General features: G+C 47.1%; 1 protein-coding gene across 3 annotated transcripts in view; it reads right to left on the reverse strand.

The window, feature by feature from the left end:
• Positions 1 to 17,812, reverse strand: part of PCNX1 (pecanex 1) — a 617,237-nt gene that overhangs the window by 269,571 nt on the left and 329,854 nt on the right. For all 3 annotated transcript variants that reach the window (XM_085627291.1, XM_085627290.1, XM_085627289.1), the window contains exons 12-13: positions 5,664 to 5,817; positions 4,514 to 4,546 (exon numbers count right to left, since the gene is read on the reverse strand). In XM_085627291.1, the coding sequence (XP_085483417.1) occupies positions 4,514 to 4,546; positions 5,664 to 5,817 (187 nt within the window). The remainder of the gene's footprint in view (positions 1 to 4,513; positions 4,547 to 5,663; positions 5,818 to 17,812) is intronic.

The following is a 17,812-nucleotide window of genomic DNA, read 5'->3' on the forward strand; positions in this document are numbered from 1 at the left end:
AACGCAATGCCGCAGACAGCAGGCCGGACTAGGCTGGCGACACAGCGATCCAGAAGGACGGACCGGGGCGCCACACAAGCCATTCCAAAACCATCAGCAAGAACATCGCACCTGCAATATACCGTGACGCCACGGAAAGCAGAAGCCCGAAGGACGACCACACCTTCCCAGCACAGGATAGAGCTATATAATAGCTACCAGTACCCCACATAGGGTAAGTTACGTCCCAGAACATGGGAACCCTCTTAGGAAAAAAGTTCCGCAGCAGAGGACAAACAGAAAAACCTGCGGAGAAAACCGCAGATGGGTTGCCAAGCAGCCAATAAAGAATACACAGAAGGCCTAATCTCAGGGCCGACACGGCTTACAAACAGCCAAAACCACAAATCAAACAAGGGCCGGACCAGCAGCTAACAGCACCAAAGTCCTAACAAAAGGACCCAAAGGAACATCAACCACACAGGACAGACAACTGGGGCTACTCGCTACAAGGTCCCAGGAAAACAACAGAAGAACAACCCCCGAAACACAGACCGACCCACAGGTCTCTGAGGGGAAAGAGAAGGAGAAGGAGGAGGAGTGCGAAGCCCCGCAAGAAACCTCTGAATGGCAGAATCCGCAGGGGCGTAGAATAAAAGAGTACCATCAAAGGGAAGGTCCACCAGCCGTTCCCTAACGTTCTCTGGGAACACACTATCCAGTAGCCAGGCATGCTGACGAAGGGCCACTGAAGAAGCCATGGTACGACCAAGCACCTCCGAAATGTCCAGAGCCGAGCGAAGAATAAACGCCGCCAACTTCCGGCCATCCAACACATGGTGCCTCAGATCAACACAGGCACCTTCCTGAGAAGCGGCAGACTTATGGGACTCCGCCGAATCCCACAAGCAAGAAGTGGCCCTAGCCAATACACAAGTTAGTGTTAAGGGCCCGCATTGGTGGAGGTGAAGATATTGTGCCCCCAGAAATCCAACCAGCGTGCCTCCTGTGACTGGGGAGACAACACCGATGGCAGGGAGGGAAAGGCAGTCTGTAAAAGAGGGCCCCTGGTGGAGGGAAAGACAGACAGGATCATGCGGCGCAGGACGGTGGCGGTGCAGAAGTTGCTGGGGCCGCCCCCAAAAGAGAAGTGTGGAGCGAAGACTCAAAGGGAAGAAGCAGCTCCCGACCACCAGAACCCTGATGGAGGACCTCCAGAAGATGATCCGTGGGGAAACATGCAGCTGGATCGCCCATGCGCTGGATCCCCACAGCCGTGGAAACAGCCTAAGCGAAGGCAGCACTTGCCTCCTTAGGGCCCCGCGGCGAGGAAATAGTTCCTCCGTGAGCAACGGCTGCAAGCTAAGGCGGCCTTACCCCAGCCCAACCGGGGAAACTAAAGGCCAAGCCCGAAACGGGGGAGGGTGGGCAGTTGAATGGGGAACCTGAGGAGCCTCCGGCGAAGACTGCGGGCGCGGCGACGGCGAACAGCCGTCCTTAGAGGACTCCGGGAAAAAGGCCAGGTCGCAACGACCTGTCTGCGGAGAAGATGAAACCAACAACCGCTCAAAAGAGGGGGCGTCTGAAGACGAATCAACGACCCAACGTTGGCCCAGCGCTGTAGAGTCCGACACCGGCGTCAGGTCAACGTCAACCGGCGCCGAAGGGGACGCCGGAACGACTTCGCCACAAGGCGTGGCGCAGGAGACCGGGGCATGGTCGTAACCGGGCGGCTAAGGAACGGCGCCGAAAAGGAGTCGACTCGACCTCCGACGAGGTAGCCGCCTGCGTGGAGGGATGAGACGGGCCCGGGGACTCGCCCGACCCCTATCCGGCCCCTGCAGCGCTGCCAGGGCCAGCAGCCGTCGGTGCCTGAGAGGAGTCACCTCAGGTTCGGACAAGGCAACCGCCTGCCCAGAGGACCGAGGGGGACTCGAGGACACGCCCCGAGCACTGGCAACCTCCCGCGACACCAAAGGGACCCCCGCGGGGGTTTGCAGCGAGGTAGACGCGCCGTGGTCCGAAGAAGGGAACCCCGAAGGGACACACCCCGACGGCACCACATCCTCCAAACCTGGATCCGAACCTGTCGGCACCGGAGCCGCCAGTGACGTCGCAGGAGTCCCCGCACGCGGCAAGGGATCCGCAGACGTCCCCGGAAGAGAAGGAAAAGGAAGAGCCAATGAGGCCTGCAAGGCCGCCGCATAGGCATCCATCTGGGCTCTAGTCGCCCCCGTGCCGGGAAACAGCAGACAGAGTGGTGACGCGTGGGGCCGCACCACCCGCGGAGAACCCATGCCCCCAACAGGCCGGGGACTGGGCCTCGGGAACAAACTGCGACACTTACCAACAGGTGAGCGACGCCCTTGCGGCCTGGGAGAGGGACGATGTCAGACGGAAGTGGCGGGTCTTGAAGCCTTCTGCAGGGGACGACGCCGACCGGGACATGCGCGCCGAAAGGAGTTTCATCCGGCGCTTCTGCCGGGACATCGGCTTCATCTGCTGAAACGCCTCGCAGTCCGTGGAGTCGTGGTGCTCCCCCAAACACCACATGCAGATGGGGTGAGGATCAGTCACCGGCATCTGGTGCTTAAGACGAGCACGTCTTAAAGCCTGAAGGCATACGCACACTGCTCTCAAGAAAAGAGCCTAAAAGCGGAAAAAGAAGGCGTGAAACAGGCCAGGGACAAGATCCGTATCCGCGCTGCACGCGGATAAGAAGAAAACTGACGTCAGCGCGCCGGGTGGGGCTTATGTGACCTCGCTGACGTCACGCCAGCGGAGGACGTCAGGGCGGAGTCAAGTGGTACCGCCCCCCGGCACGCAGAGATGCTGGGCAAGAAAGTTTTCCGGGTCTAGTCTCACGCCTGGGGATAATTCTACGTTAAGGAATCTGCTGCGAGTAGTCTCTATCAGATTTAACCTCCAGAGTTCTTTTACCATTCTTAGCCCCTGAAAATTGCTGGGCAAACAGAGATCTTTGCAGAAAGAGCCTTAACTGCATAAAATATTTTTAATACGCAGAGTGCTTGTGATCAATGAAGTAAGGCAGAACAGATTTACTGTCACATTTTTCCTTGTTGGCAATTTAATTGTGGCCATGTTTTAAAATACATTAAGGTACAAGTTGACTGCCGGACTCTGCTTATCGTGACTCCACCTCTTTTGGGCCGCCACACCGTGATCTCAATTTGGGGGATCCCAAAATAATTTGTTTCTATTTCCAGCAGTTCTGCAAACACAGGTACTGGGCTGGCAAGAGTCAGCTGATCACTAGCACTTTTTTTTTGTTGCCGCCCAAAATGAATTTTTTTAAATTGTATTTAAAGCATTCCGTTTCTAAAAGGAACCAGTGCTGTTTAAGAACAAATATATAGTTTACCGTTTTGGAAGATACCAGGGGAGCAGGCAGTGGTTCCCATTAGGTCGTTCCCTCAAGGTTACCTGGCACAATTCCCATGGCACCCATTCTGCTTTTGTAAATCAGTCCCCACTTCCTCTGAGGTGTTGGTAACTGGTCAATGGTTTGTGACCACAACTGTATTGCAACTATGGGAAAATAGCATAGTGATTTGCAATTAGAAAAGAACTCCCTGTTTATGCCCATTCGGGATTGTGACTCGGTATGTATTGTGAGGGGACTTGCCATCCAGCTATCCCATGATGTCATGGGATGCTGTGTGATGATGGCTTAGTGAAACTATCATTGGAAGATAGACCTGGACTGAGATCCCTTTAGCATCTGCTCCTGGTGAGGTCCACCTCTTCTATGCTTGTACCTCTACCTGCCTGCTGAATAAAGCCTCCAGCCCACTTAGAAGGTGAAAGCCTGCTTTCATATACAACATCCCACCCATCGTCCTTTACTACAGGTCACAAAATGGTTTAGGCCATCTGACTCATTTTATATGCCCCCTTTCGCCAACCCCCCCCCCCCCCCCCCCCCCAAATAGTAAATTAAACTGCCAGTCCTCCCTCCCCGAGCAACCTACAGGATCAAATATATAACATGTTTTTGTAACATAGCAAAACAAATTCGAAGAAGCAACTACCTTCCATGTGACTTGCATGTATTGCATGCACAGTGAGACAAACTTGCATTAACAAGGATGTGAATTACAGGTCAATGGAGAGGGCTTGCTATACCACTCAGTCATCTGGTTCAGGAGAAAATCAAACGCTGAATTTATTTTATTTGTATATATGTTCCTTCATTTTTTTACCTCGTGTAATGATGTAGCTTACAAAATATACAAGCTACAGCAATATTGAGAACATTTAATTATCTATTTTTGAAAATGTGACTGGTTGACTGTTTCAGAATCATGTAAAGTGATAGTGCCAATAGGCACGTATATAGAACACTTCAAATACCTAAAAGTATCTATAAAGTTAGATCTGATGAGTAAGACTTAATGTGATCGAAATCAATGTTGACATCATGGGTTTTGATAAGCAAATATGGTAGATTAGTGCATTTTGCAAAAAAGGAGAGGCATCTTTCAAAGTAGAATTCACAAAACCAAAGACTTACATGTCTGGGTGAAGAGGAGTCTGGTTGAACGCTCTGAGGAAGAAAATAAAACAATATGCATAATCAATTTAAAATCTTCAAGAACAGATGATCATGACAGTGTGTGAACCTAATAAAGTAACCCACAAAGAATGATTATAATTTCTCTATACACAAAATAAAAATAGAACAATACCTACACATTATCCTTACACAAACCTCCCTTTCCACTGTCACATTTATCATTACTGCATGGCCTTGGGATGGCCAGTGGCAATACACAGTTTAAAGAGATTTCGTGAGGGATCTCTCTTTAAGCTTACATTTTATTAGTTAGACTTTAAATTACACCTTTAATTCTAAAATAAAACTGTATCCAATCCCACTGAAAGACAAGAACACGATTCAATTGGACATTTAAAACTATAAAGGAAGTTTTGATTCTGTATATCTTCAACTGAGAACGTTTGGTCAGGGAGGCAAGTTAGTGTGGGTTTTACTGTTAAGAAAACAAACTGTAGGATGAGTCAGAGGCTACCCACGAGTGTAGGCATGCATAATCAAAATGTAGTTGTGTTACAAAAAGTACTGTCTTGAAGCAGATGTTATGCAGAATGCAAAACTTTTTGTTTCTCTGTATAGATGAGCAATTTATACAATCAAAAACTCAAACTAGTGAGGACTTCAGAGGAGTCTTTTTTTCAATATTTGCGCCATTTGAAGAAAAAGGGGGGTGGGAGTGGGCGGAATGGCTCTAAACTTAACCTATGGTCATAAGATTGGCAATACAATTAACATGGAAAAGTCAAGGGGGGTGGCAAGCATTAGTGACTGGCAGTCAGGCCTTAGCCGATCAGCTAATCCTTTAAATTCTATGCTGTTAGAAACACTCAAGGAAATATACGATTGGGTAGCAAATGTGATTTGGACCGATTAGTGATTTTTAGTGGGTTTATTCCTTTTTCTAGTCTTTGTGATTTAAAAAATAACTTGATATTGTGGAAATCAACGTTCCCTATTCCCAGCAGCAACTACTACTATTTAGTTTGAATCTTTATGCAATTATTATTGCCTTGAATGCGATTTTGTTTGATATTTTAAAGAAGCAAAAATCTCAGTTCTGCCCCCCCCCCCAATGCATTATTTTTATAAGTGAAAAATGCCACCATACCTTGAGTAGCGAGTACTGACAACTCGCTATGACCAGACAGAACTGGAAGACCCAGATGTCCTTGAAGAAGCCTTCGATCAGAAGTATAGAGCCCAAGAATGCAACAAGCATAGCAAGGATGACGGCCAAGACGTTTTCAAGGATTTCACGATTCCTGCAGGATGAGAAAAGAAAAACTCTACTCGTTACACTTCAGTAACAGCACTCCAGTTAAAGAGGGGTAGAAATAATAACTTGTCCATAACCTTATGTTAGTGTAGGACAAGCATATACAGCTCAGTATATAAAAATGCAGCCTCTATTGTCCAAGCCATGGTCCACATGAACCATTGGAGATTAACCTTTGCAATGATACTCCATAGACCATTCACTGCTTCTTAGTCTTTGTAAAGGTAAACCATTCTTAGTGGAAAAGAACATTTCAAGTCACTAATATGCAACAGATACTTGTCAATATAAACTGTGCGAGTGGTGTAACTAAAGTCCTATAATTGAGGATGTGTCAGCTGTGATCTAAGAAAACAAACCAATGTTTCCTCTAAACCAGAAATTAAACGTGCACAATATATTGCATAAAATAGTTTTGCTGTGTTCATTTGTTGCTTTGGATCTTTTGGCAGCACTCCAGCTTTATTTATCTTTTGGTTTCTGAATCCATCCACATTAGTGATGGGGTACACTTCATAAATCACCCCACTGATTAATAACCACTGTTGTGGGCCAATTTTGAAAAACTCAAACAGACAATTCAATAGCATGTCCCTGGCATGGTTTCTGATATACTAAATAACTAAGGGAAGAAAGCAGAGAGCCTCAATCAATCCTACAGTCATCCCAGCAAATAAAAATGTTTACGGATCACAAAAAAGGAACGCCATGGCCAAAATAAACAACTATGCGAATACTGAGGTTCAAAAGAACAAGCCAGGTTAAAGGTTTCACCCATATAAATCTTAACAGAAAACCAAACCCAGCCTTTTGCAATACAAGATACATTTAGAAAAGCATTTGCATAAGATGTGTGAATCTCCAACCCCAACTTTTTACATAAGAAAGCAGTGAATGCAATCCTATGGGAGGAAATGAAATTAACGGTTTGCAGGTAAGTATTTGTTTGTGGGAGTTGGTATTCTGGGGTTAGAGACAGAATTCCCCCAGGGTCGATAATGCACTCTCAGAACACCCTAAGCGGCACTAGGGCGGCCGGGTGCAGAGTGCTGCGGACAAATGTTATCCAATGGGGGTTAGGGGGACTCTGGTTGGTGGCTGCTCATGAGCAGGCCACAAGGTTGTGGGAGCAAAGCTCCTGGACTTAAGCTCGGGGCAAAGAGAGATCCAGTTTAGCACACAAGGTGCACCCACAGCAGCACAGGGACGGACAGGTGCAGGGTGCTGTTTTGGTGTTGGGTGCCCCGTTGTTTTCAATGGGAATCCTGATTTTGGATGCAGGCTCGGTCCAGGAAGACTTCCGGGAGGAACCAATACCTGGGAAGGTAAGTTCGGGGGCTCGGGGACATAGGTGCACCTCGGGTTCTCTTCTCCAGGGCACATGGCAGCTGGATGCAGATGTGTCTTGAGGTCAGATTTCACCTTACGAGGACACTCGCGGTTGGGGGGGGGTCTCCGTGCAGAGGCTGCAGACAACGTCTGGGAGTCCTGGAGGAGTCAACCCACAGTGGACTCAGACTCTGGAGTGCAGGGGGACCTCGCTGGGACATGTGGGCCACCCGGATTCGGGCCGTAGGCATAGAGTGCAGTGGTGGTTCCAGACATTGGGTTTCTTTGTTCTGGAGTCTGTCTTGGGTGTTTCTTTTGAACAGAGCTGCTGTTCAAAGGAGATCTAGTCTTTGTTGAAGGCAATCAGTCCTCCCAGGGTTCTGGAGGTCGCTGGCTGCAGGACAAGGCGATTTTGGGCGCAGGATCTCTGTAAACTGCAGACGGGCCGGTAGGGCTCGGGCCAAGTACGTTCTTCTCTGCGGTCTCGTCTGCTGGGCGTCTTCTTTCGTCCTTCGTAGGTTGCGGGAATCTGTCATCTTGTTTCAGGACTGATCCCGAAATACTGTATTTAGGGGGTATTTTAAGGGTCTCTAGGTCAGTAGCCAGTGGGCTACTGACCTTAGGGTGACACCACCCTTTGCGTGCTCACCCCACGTGGAGGAGTGGGCATAACCCCCTACTCCTGATTGGAGAGATCCTGCCATCTGCAAGATGGCGGGCACTGAAGAGTGGGTTTCACCTCGCCTCCCCCACCTGAGGGGTAGCGTTGCCAGAGGTGGGCACACATCTGGGCTTTGCTAATTTTTACCTCCTGTCTTCCCGTCGAAAAGGAGGGGAGACAGGAAGGGGACCTGCTCCTGATAGCAGGACAGACTGGGACTCATGTTACAAAGGCGGCAGGGCCTTTGAAGCTCCCTACCATAGATGGCTCTTCCTGACCTGGGGGAGGTTTGAACACCTCCACCCAGGAAAGGCTTTGTTTCTGGGCTGAGGGAGCGAAGGCTCCCACCCCAGGGGTCCAGAGACATATCTCATGGTGGCAGGCTGGTGATTACCAGTCAAGGTACCCACTAGAGGCTGGTTGTTTTTCAGGGGGCATCTCTAAGATGCCCTCTGAGTGCATTTTTCATTAAATCCAACACTGGCATCAGTGTGGGTTTAATGTGCTGAGAAGTTTGATACCAAACTTCTGAGTTTTCAGTAAAGCCATTATGGTGCTGTGGATTTCTAATGACAAACTCCCAGCACCATATACTCTTAATGGCATTACTGCACATACAGTGTCCAAAAATTAGTCTAGACACTGTAGGGGTAGAGGGCTCATGCACCTGTACCAAAACCACTGGTATACTGCACCGAGCTAGAGAGGTTGTTGACCTATGCAAGGGAAGTGGGCTCTAGGCATGGCACACAGGGATGTGTGCCATGTCGACTCTTCTTAGGGGTGGCACAATAAGTGCTGCAGCCCTTAGAGGCCTTCCCTGGCCACAGTGCCCTTGGAACCCATGGTACCTTTTATGAGGGACTGACTTGGACAGAGAGGTGCCAATTGGGGGTACAAGGTACAGTTTGGGGAAGAACACAGCCCTGGGTACCTGATTGGCAGGGACCCAGGGCACATCAGGTCAAAGTGCCTCAGAAATCTGGCAAAACGTGGGCTGTGAGGGTACTGCAACAGAAACCCATCTTCCTACAGTGCCAACACTAACAGATGTACACAAATTGGGTTAATTGGGGCTCCCAGTTTTCAGTTTAAACTGATTTTTACATATAAATACAGACGGAAAACAAGTTTTCCTCTGTCTGTATTTATATGTAAAAACGGGAACATACTAGCACATTTTGCGGCGCTGCCCTGCTCCAGCAGAGAGTTGCAAAACAGGTATGGTGATTGCTCACAGAGTAAGTATCGCCTCTGGTGTTATCAGTATTTATGGGGTGAGAAAAAGCCATTCAAGAAACAATAAGGCCTCGTTAAGAAGTGAATGGTCTTTGAAAGACCAGTGAAGTACTTGGGTGTTTTTAACAAAGAAAATTATTTATTAGTATGTCGTATCCAGTTCCTGTGTGGGAAGAATCAGTGTGGAGCGGAGCAGAGTCAGAGATCAGAGTCGCCGAAGCCCCCAAAGGCCGAAAGCCTTTGGAAAATTGCTGAGTGCATCGGGGCGCTGGCTGTTTGTAAAATTATCAGCATGAACTAGGGCACATCATGTGCATGTTACCATAACAACTTTCGTGCAGTCCAAATAAATAAAGCATTAACAAACGCCCACTAACTGTATTTTTGTCAATGCCTTCAATACAATGTATGTAAGGGGAGAGAAGTGAAATAATATGGATTTCAATGTTAGAAAAGGCTCAGTCCTAAACTATGATGCTCAATAGCGTGACTTATTTTAAATCACAAACAACAGTTGATGGACAGAATGCAGAACAATGTCATACATTCACCCCAGTACAGAGATATGGGCCTAAATCTATAGTTCTTTTGCTCACCACGCCATTCCAGTTTGAACCCAGCCATATGCAAAACAGTCTTGACCCTGTGCCTCATGGGAACAGTCCAGCCAGAACTGCCAAGCCAGGTCCTCCCTGGACTGGAAACAAGCATCCTAGGACCGGTTTCGGGGTTTCACCCCTCTTCAGCCAGGATAGCTTGATTTCAGTGGCATGGAGAGCACGGGACTCACGTCTGAGCATACCCGTTCCACCGGGGTGACAAATGCAAAAACAACAGTTGATGGACAGAATGCAGAACAATGTCAGACATTCACCCCAGTACAGAGATCTGGGCCTAAATCTGGCAGATCGGGCTGGACTGTTCCCATGAGGCACAGGGTCAAGACTGATTGGCATATGGCTGGGTTCAAACTGGAACGGCATGGTGAGCAAAAAAACTATAGATTTAGGCCCAGATCTCTGTACTGGGGTGAATGTATGACATTGTTCTGCATTCTGTCCATCAACTGTTTTTGCATTTATCACCCCAAGTGGGAAGGGTATGCCCAGACGTGGGTCCCGTGCGCTCCATGCCACTGGAATCAAGCTATCCTGGCTGAAGAGAGGTGAAACCCCGAAACTGGTCCTAGGATGCTTGTTTCCAGTCCAGGGAGGACCTGGCTTGGCAGTTCGGGCTGGACTGTTCCCATGCGGCACAGGGTCAAGACTGATTTGCATATGGCTGGGTTCAAACTGGAACGGCATGGTGAGCAAAAAAACGATGGATTTAGGCCCAGATCTCTGTACTGGGGTGAATGTATGACATTGTTCTGCATTCTGTCCATCAACTGTTTTTGCATTATTTTAAATCACAGCAGGATTATATTTTAATGATAACGGGCCTTTCCATTCGCTGTATATTTAAGAATGTATAAATGTGAACAATGAATTTGGGCTTGCTCCAGTCGGGCCTGGTGCTAGATCCCCCCTCATGTCGCCCTTCTGGTGTGATACAGTATCAATCACGCTTTTAACAATTCAACTTGACACGTCTGTCTAGACTTAAATCGGGGAGACAGTAAAATCAGCCCCGTTCGCACCTCTCACAAACTGATTGCCTTTCGTGACCGGCTAGCTTCCCTCTGGCCAAGGGGGGAGGTTTTTTGGTTACGTTTTCGGTGCACCCCCAAACCCCCAGCTCTGGAAGGAAGTGCAGAGCCGTCACCGCGTGAACTCGGCCTGCTCCCCCCCCGCTCCAATTTCTGCACTGTGGGCCTTGCAATGATATTAGCTTTTCCCAATTCAAAAATGATAACATTCAATTTAGAAAGCAGTGCTGGGCACAGACAGACATGCTTTTTCAGGCAGCATATTACTCTTGTCTAGCGCATAATTTGAATTGAGTTGCTTCCAGGTGTTTATGGTGGGGCACAATTGGGTTGTAGCTGAAGGCAGTGTGAGTTTCTCTCAGTGGGGCAGTATGGTGTTCAGTGTGGGAGAGGATGTGGCACTCTGTGCCGATGCGGAAACTGCAAGGCTCTGAGACAAATGGCTTTTGATAGCACTTTTAGGCGTATGTGGGACATTCTGCGAATGGCAATGTTTTCAGATGAATATATTGTGTTGACCAATAACAAACGAGTGCATGTGTGCATTGTCAATTCACATAAATGTGGAAAAATACTAGCTGCAGCGTCGTCTTTTACTTGTTGGAAAAATAAATGTGGATAAATACAGACGGAAATGGCAAAAAAATAAATACCATAAAACCGGGAGCCCTAGGTTTAATGCATCCTACTTCAAGCCCATGTTAACAAACTCTATGCTGCAGAGACTATAAAGTTCAATCCTATAAAAAGCAAAAAACATTTTGTAACTCTTAAAAACTTAGCAAACAAGGATGTTTAATTTCAGGAATTTTCATTTTTGGATACTCTAAAACAAATAAGCAATCACAAGATATGTAGCAAGGCCCACTACATCGCTTACTGTGAGAAAGTGCCTCTTTTTCCATGGTCTGCACCCACTATTTGCCTGGTTTTGATGTGGTTTTAATTGTAGTGCTCAGGGTCCCTGCCATCCAGGTCACATGTGCCAGTGCTTCTTCCCTAAAATAATATCCCCAATTGTTACTTCTACCCCCTGAAAGTCCCTAGTAAGTGGTACCTTGGGTACCTAGGGCCTGGGAGCTGAAGAGGGTCCCCTGGGCCCACCCTCACTCGGACCATGCCACTGCCCTTGCAGCTTGCATGCCCCTGTGAGGGAGAACACGGCAAAGTCGACATGGCACCCTGCCTTGGTGCCATGTCAGCCAGCACGGTCTAAAAGCATAGGCAAGTAACACCTCTAGCAAGTCTGCGAGCCCTAAGGCAGGGTGTACTATACCACAGGTGTAGGCATATCTGCATGAGCAGATATGCCCCTACAATATTGGGGTCCATTTCTTAATATTGTAAGTACCAGTGAAGCCACAGAGAGTACATGGGCTGGAAACTCGACAACGCGAGTTTCACAGCACCATGATGGCTTCACTGAACACAGGAGTATTTGGTACCAAACTACTCCTCTCAATAAATCCACACGGATGCCAGTGTGTGATTTATTGTACCATGTACCCAGAGTTGTGGTCTCTGATCAGCTGTAGGCAGTCTGCCACCACCAGGCATATTTCTGGACCCCTGGGTGTAGAGCCCTTGCTCTCAGAGACCAGAAACAATGTACATCTTGGCAAAAGTGTCACACCTCCTCCCCCAGGAAGGGCCAGTGCTCAAAAGGAGAAAGCTTCAAAGAACAGCCGCCTTTGTAATGTAACCCCCAATCTCTGCTGCTAGCAGCCCCTGGTTTACACCCCCAATTTGGACGGGAAAACTCAGGAGAATAGTTGTGTACACCTCTGCCAACTGCACCCCTAAGGTGGTGGAGATGAAGTGAAGCACATCTTTCAGTCCGTGCCATCTTGAAGATGGGGGACCCCTCCAGTCAGGGCTAGGTCTATGCCCCCTCCCACAGGAGGGTGGCTTAATAGAGGGTGTAGTCACCCCAGGTAAGGTGCCCATTGACCTGAATTGCTACTCCCCTAAAACCCTCCTAAATCTTGTAATGAGGTGACGTATCCCCTGCGATCCTGACATCGTGTCCAGCGTTGGCGGACCTCTCGTGATCTTCTCGGCAGTTCCTGCAGTGTGAATCCAGGGGCTCCCTCCCGACTACGACCTGCTCCGGTAAGACGATTTAGGTGTCGAAAGGCTCCCCTGCACTCCCGAAGCTCCTGGGCGAGCTGAACAGATGGAGCTCCTACGACCCCCTACATCTCTACTTACCTCTATTGTCGTTGGTCTCCCTTCAGCAACCTCCGGTGCCAAACCTGTAGCTTGTTAGCCAAAAGAAGAAACCCCATTGAAAAGCATTGGGCACCCAATGTCGAAATTGCACCCTGCTGACCATGTGCCGCTGGTGGTGTATGTTTGGTACTACTTTGTGCCCCCTGTGCTTAACCTAGCCCCCAAAGCTTGGCCCCTGCAACTGATCTACTTACCTGCAATCAGTGTGGCTCCAGGCACCCCCCAGTCTCCACTGAAAAGCGTTGGACTGAACTCCGATTTTGACCTCTGCCCCCAGCCGCACCGGTGGTGCACTTTTGGTACTCACCTGACCCTTGCTGCCTTTTGGTCCTGAAGACTGGAATTGTAGGTGCATTACGTAACTGTTTAACCGCAATATTGTTTTCCTATAGGTTAACATTGAACTGTGCTGACAAGTTTTAAGTGTCGGTTTTTCAAAGAGACAAGTATTTTTATTTAAAAAGTCACTTACCTTATTGCGAACGTCTTCGTCTTAAATTAAAATACAAAGTAGATTTTTCTAAAATTGGTCTGGATTTCCTTCTTGAGTCGTGTGTCCATTATTGGTCAATGTTGCGCAATAAAGGTCTTCCATTCCTCTGTGTTAGGCCGATGGCTGCTCGTCCACACTCCCACTAATAGAGCACTTTGGGTGTTCTATTGAGCCCAGTACGCTTTTGGGGAACCCCTGGACACGGTGCATGGTATAACTACCTAGTGGTAATACATTGGACAGAGTCCGCTTCCTACAATTACCATGGTTCATGTAATTTTTATCCGCACAATAACTGCCTTTGTTGCTGGTATCCTGCTTTAAAATTCATCTCAACATCTAAAGAAAACCAAACACAAGTGACTGACAAGCTAAAATTCTAAACCTTTTTCAAGGTCACCAACATACATCTTTTGATTGTCAACAAGTCTGAGAAGGGCTCCAGCCAAGCTAACATTTTCAGAATGCCCAATATACACATATGTGTGGTTTCAGAAGACCATTATGTTCCTAGAACAGCAACATCGGCTTCCTCCATTGGTGATGTACCTTCTCTACATGTAGATCTCCTGCGGTGTAGCTCAAGTAACAAATCCTGGTTTCTAAAGTACATCACTTTGCAGTACTATTCGATTTAGCACTATGACATCATAAACTACTGCCAGGTCATTTATACAATATGTCGTCTACGAAGCAGATAAACTTCAGTAAGTCAAAACCAGTGCAGATAAGCACATTTTTAGGCTAAAGAAGTAAAGCCTGTACTCCAGGCCCTCAAGTAGCAACCCACTGTGTCACCTCTAGCTACTCTGCAGAGTAGATTATGTTTGGTGATCAGTGGACCTCTCAGGCCTGCAATAAAGTCACCCACGAAAAAAGAAACGGGCACTCAAATACACCAGCACACAAATTGCAAAAGGAAATATTCCTGTCTCTGCCATAAGGGCCTAGATAAATAAAGTTCTTGACGGCAGAGCCAGGATTACATAACAGCTATTTTAAGTTCAATATGTGTAAGACAATGGCCATCTGACAGGCCTACTAGCAGGCTGCCAGCAAGAGTCATGCCGATTTGAACAACTGCCTGGACCTATAACCTAATTGCACTTCCCGGGGGCCCCTAATGTCAACTAGAAACACAGAATGCCTCACGGACACTTTAATACTGGTACAATAAGCCTTTTTAGGTCTCTCCTAGCGATGCAGCGCCATGCGCTGCTCGCCTAGGCGAGATCTATTGCTTTCGATGGGGGACAGGACATGTGCACAAGTACGGCACGGCCTGGACAGGAGATGTGCACGCATATGATGCGAGCAGGAGTTGTAACAACACCGCAAGCCGTACGCGTGCACATCAACTGTCTGTGCCGAAGCTTACCAGATAGGAGATGTGCACGCGTACGGCTCGCGGCGTGATCACAACTCCTGCTCGCACCATACGCATGCACATCTCTTGTCCAGGCGCGGTGCGCTTGTATGCATTATTAGCCGGTATTTAACCACCTGCAGGCTCCTGCTGAACCCCACTCACCGGCTCTTGTGGGGACTCTGCGCTGCTCCCTGGCTGGTCTCTTCGATGGTAGGGGGGGGCCTCTTCACCCGGTCACTCTTTGTGGCACATCAACACGCGGGGCTCCGTCTCGCTCACAGGAGCCCCGCTTGAAATCCTGCTCCGGCCGCACCATGCAGCATTCACGAAGGCGGGGTGGGCTCCCGCCAGACTTCCTCTACTGCTTGCCAGTGCGGGGTGGGCTCCCGCCTCGCTTCTCCAACACGCGGGCTCCCTCAGCTCACGGGAGCCCCGGGCACTTCCGGACGCCCGCTCTATGCCCCGCCCATGTCCCAGGCAAGGTTGCCTGACTTCCGGGTCGCGCGGAGAAGGCTTCCAGAACAGCTCGGGCTGCAGTGGCGAAACGCAGGGTGGGCTCCCGCCTCATCCTTTTGCTTTGGTGGTTACACAGAGAGTCTTTTTTTAGTCTATAAGCACTATTTTATTTAAATAGATTCTCCTACTGCAGGCACAACATGTTTTCCAGCAACATTCAGTGCGTCATGCGCCCTTTCACTTTCTAAGCAGCCCGGGACAATAGAGGCCGGTTCTTTCAATAGGTCTCCCATTTATAACAGTTTGAGCTATTTGCATTATACATGACAATGCCTTTTATTTATGATTTAATTATCAAAACATAAATTAAAGACATTGTCATTTACAGTGCCAATAGCTTAAACTCTCGCAAAAGCGAGACCTATTGCATTGCAAATGCTTGTTTATCTAACTTATATACCATGAGAGGGCCTGTTGCTGGCATGTGGCAATAGACAGACACTGTAGCTAAATTAAATTATGGGGTAAGAATAAGGCAAATGTATCAGAAAGTAAACCCTTAACCTTATAAGATGCCTTATGGTAGCAAACTGAAAGACAGTCATTTGATTAATTTACACAAAAAATATCATAATAAATTGTACTTAATCTTATCAGGCAGAAAATACTCAGTTCTACCACTAAATCAATTGTTTGATAGATTGCTTAATATTTTGGTACCATATGAATTCAAAAACTATTCACCAGGATTCTTTACCGATTGGATCAAATGCAAATTTGCTATTTGAAAGTTTAACCAGACTAGTAACAACAAACCTAATGTAAAACATTATCGGCCAAACAGAGAAGAGTGCAAAAGAAGATTACAATTTGATAGAAGTGTTCTGTTGGATATATTTTACAATAGTAACTTATCTTATGAACAGAAGGACAGTATATCCAGTTTAATACTGAAACATCAGTACTGCAAATAAGAGCATTTAATGTCCTAAATAAATTCAAATAACAAATGGTACAGAAATCTGTGTGTTAAGCTTGAAATAGCTTGTTGTAGATCTTATTCAAACACAAAGTGACAGCAGATAGGGACAACCGTCACTTTGTCTCTCCAGTAGAATGGGCTTTTTTTTTTATATATACACTTGTCCTTGAACACGGACTCTATGCCCAACCGTTGCATTGTCAGTAAAATGGCTACACAGAGCTTTTTGCAGGATCATTAATTAATTGGTAGTTAGTTTGTGAAACGCAATGCCTTCCTTAGATGGACCCGTCTACACTGATGTACACAACCATTAGCAGTGCAAGGGTTATTTACAATTGCTGTATGATGAATGAATTATAATGGAACAGTGGTTCCTGAGTTGTTACATTAAGCAATTAATCATGTCTAAGACAATGAACGTCACAACAAAATAAATCAAACATACTGCATAAAGATATTATAATTCAGAGAATATGGATATTTTTTCAAGTTGGCTTTTGTGACAAAGAAGGAAAAAATGCAGGAGTAATTTGTGAACAAACATGCTAAGGCTCAAGTGAATCACACTAAACAATGAGGAAATACAAGGTGTGAAAAAAAGAAAACGGACCAAGGAGAAAACATTATGGGTTGTACTGTAATCAAAAACAGCTCCACCTCTGACATAACCTAAAAAGTTCAAATGGGTGTTGTCGACAATGTTTTTACCCAGGAGATTTAGAGGGTCCTCATCAGGACTCGAAACTGAAGAAGCCCGGAAAGAAGAAATCAGAGGAAGGGCCAGATGTTCCTACTATACAATTAGCACAATGTAAGCCACAGAGGTTCTCAACAAGAGGCATCCAAGGAAAAAGCAAGCCACTTAAACTAGGCTTCTGTTTTTCTCGCTCCTGCGTTGGCAACCAGCTTAAAAGAAAAGTTATGAATTGTAGAAAAGTAGGAAAGCAGTCACAGTAGCAGAATGAAGCTCTGCCCTCCTGTGAACTTGCCTCGTCTTGGCAGGAAGGTATAGCTGCGTAAATTGAAAAACATATAGCCAAATTTACAGAGAACAAAAAACATTTACACTGCTGCAATAATAACCTTTGCAAATAGCGGCTAGGTGGCATGGAGATGGGTCCACGCAAGAGCAACCTGGAGCCCACAGGAGACTGCTAAGGCCATGCATGCACTGTAGTCAAACGGAGCCTCAGAAGGCCTCACAAGAAGCTGGTACTACAGCTTTAAGGACAGGAGATAGTGGCTCGTAAAAAAAGTTGAAGCAGTGCACACTGATTGCATGAACAGTGTACTATAAAAAAAGGTGTCTTTGGCAAAAGACCTAGGAAAACACGGCAGAACAACTGTGTTGCCCGTGGCGGAGTCAGGACCCGGCTATTCTCTTGGGTAGAAACACTGCCAACACATGAACTTTGAACTAAGTCATTTCTTAACTAAAACTATTCGATTCAGTACAAACCAAGATGTTTTGTCCTTAGTCATATGGCTTTCATTTTTTCACACCTTGTATTTCCTCGTGTCCTGTGAGTCACTTGAGAACCAATCACTTTTGTTCAGTAATTACTCTTT

Source organism: Triturus cristatus, chromosome 9 (genome assembly GCF_964204655.1).
Source record: "Triturus cristatus chromosome 9, aTriCri1.1, whole genome shotgun sequence".
Taxonomy (NCBI): domain Eukaryota; kingdom Metazoa; phylum Chordata; class Amphibia; order Caudata; family Salamandridae; genus Triturus; species Triturus cristatus.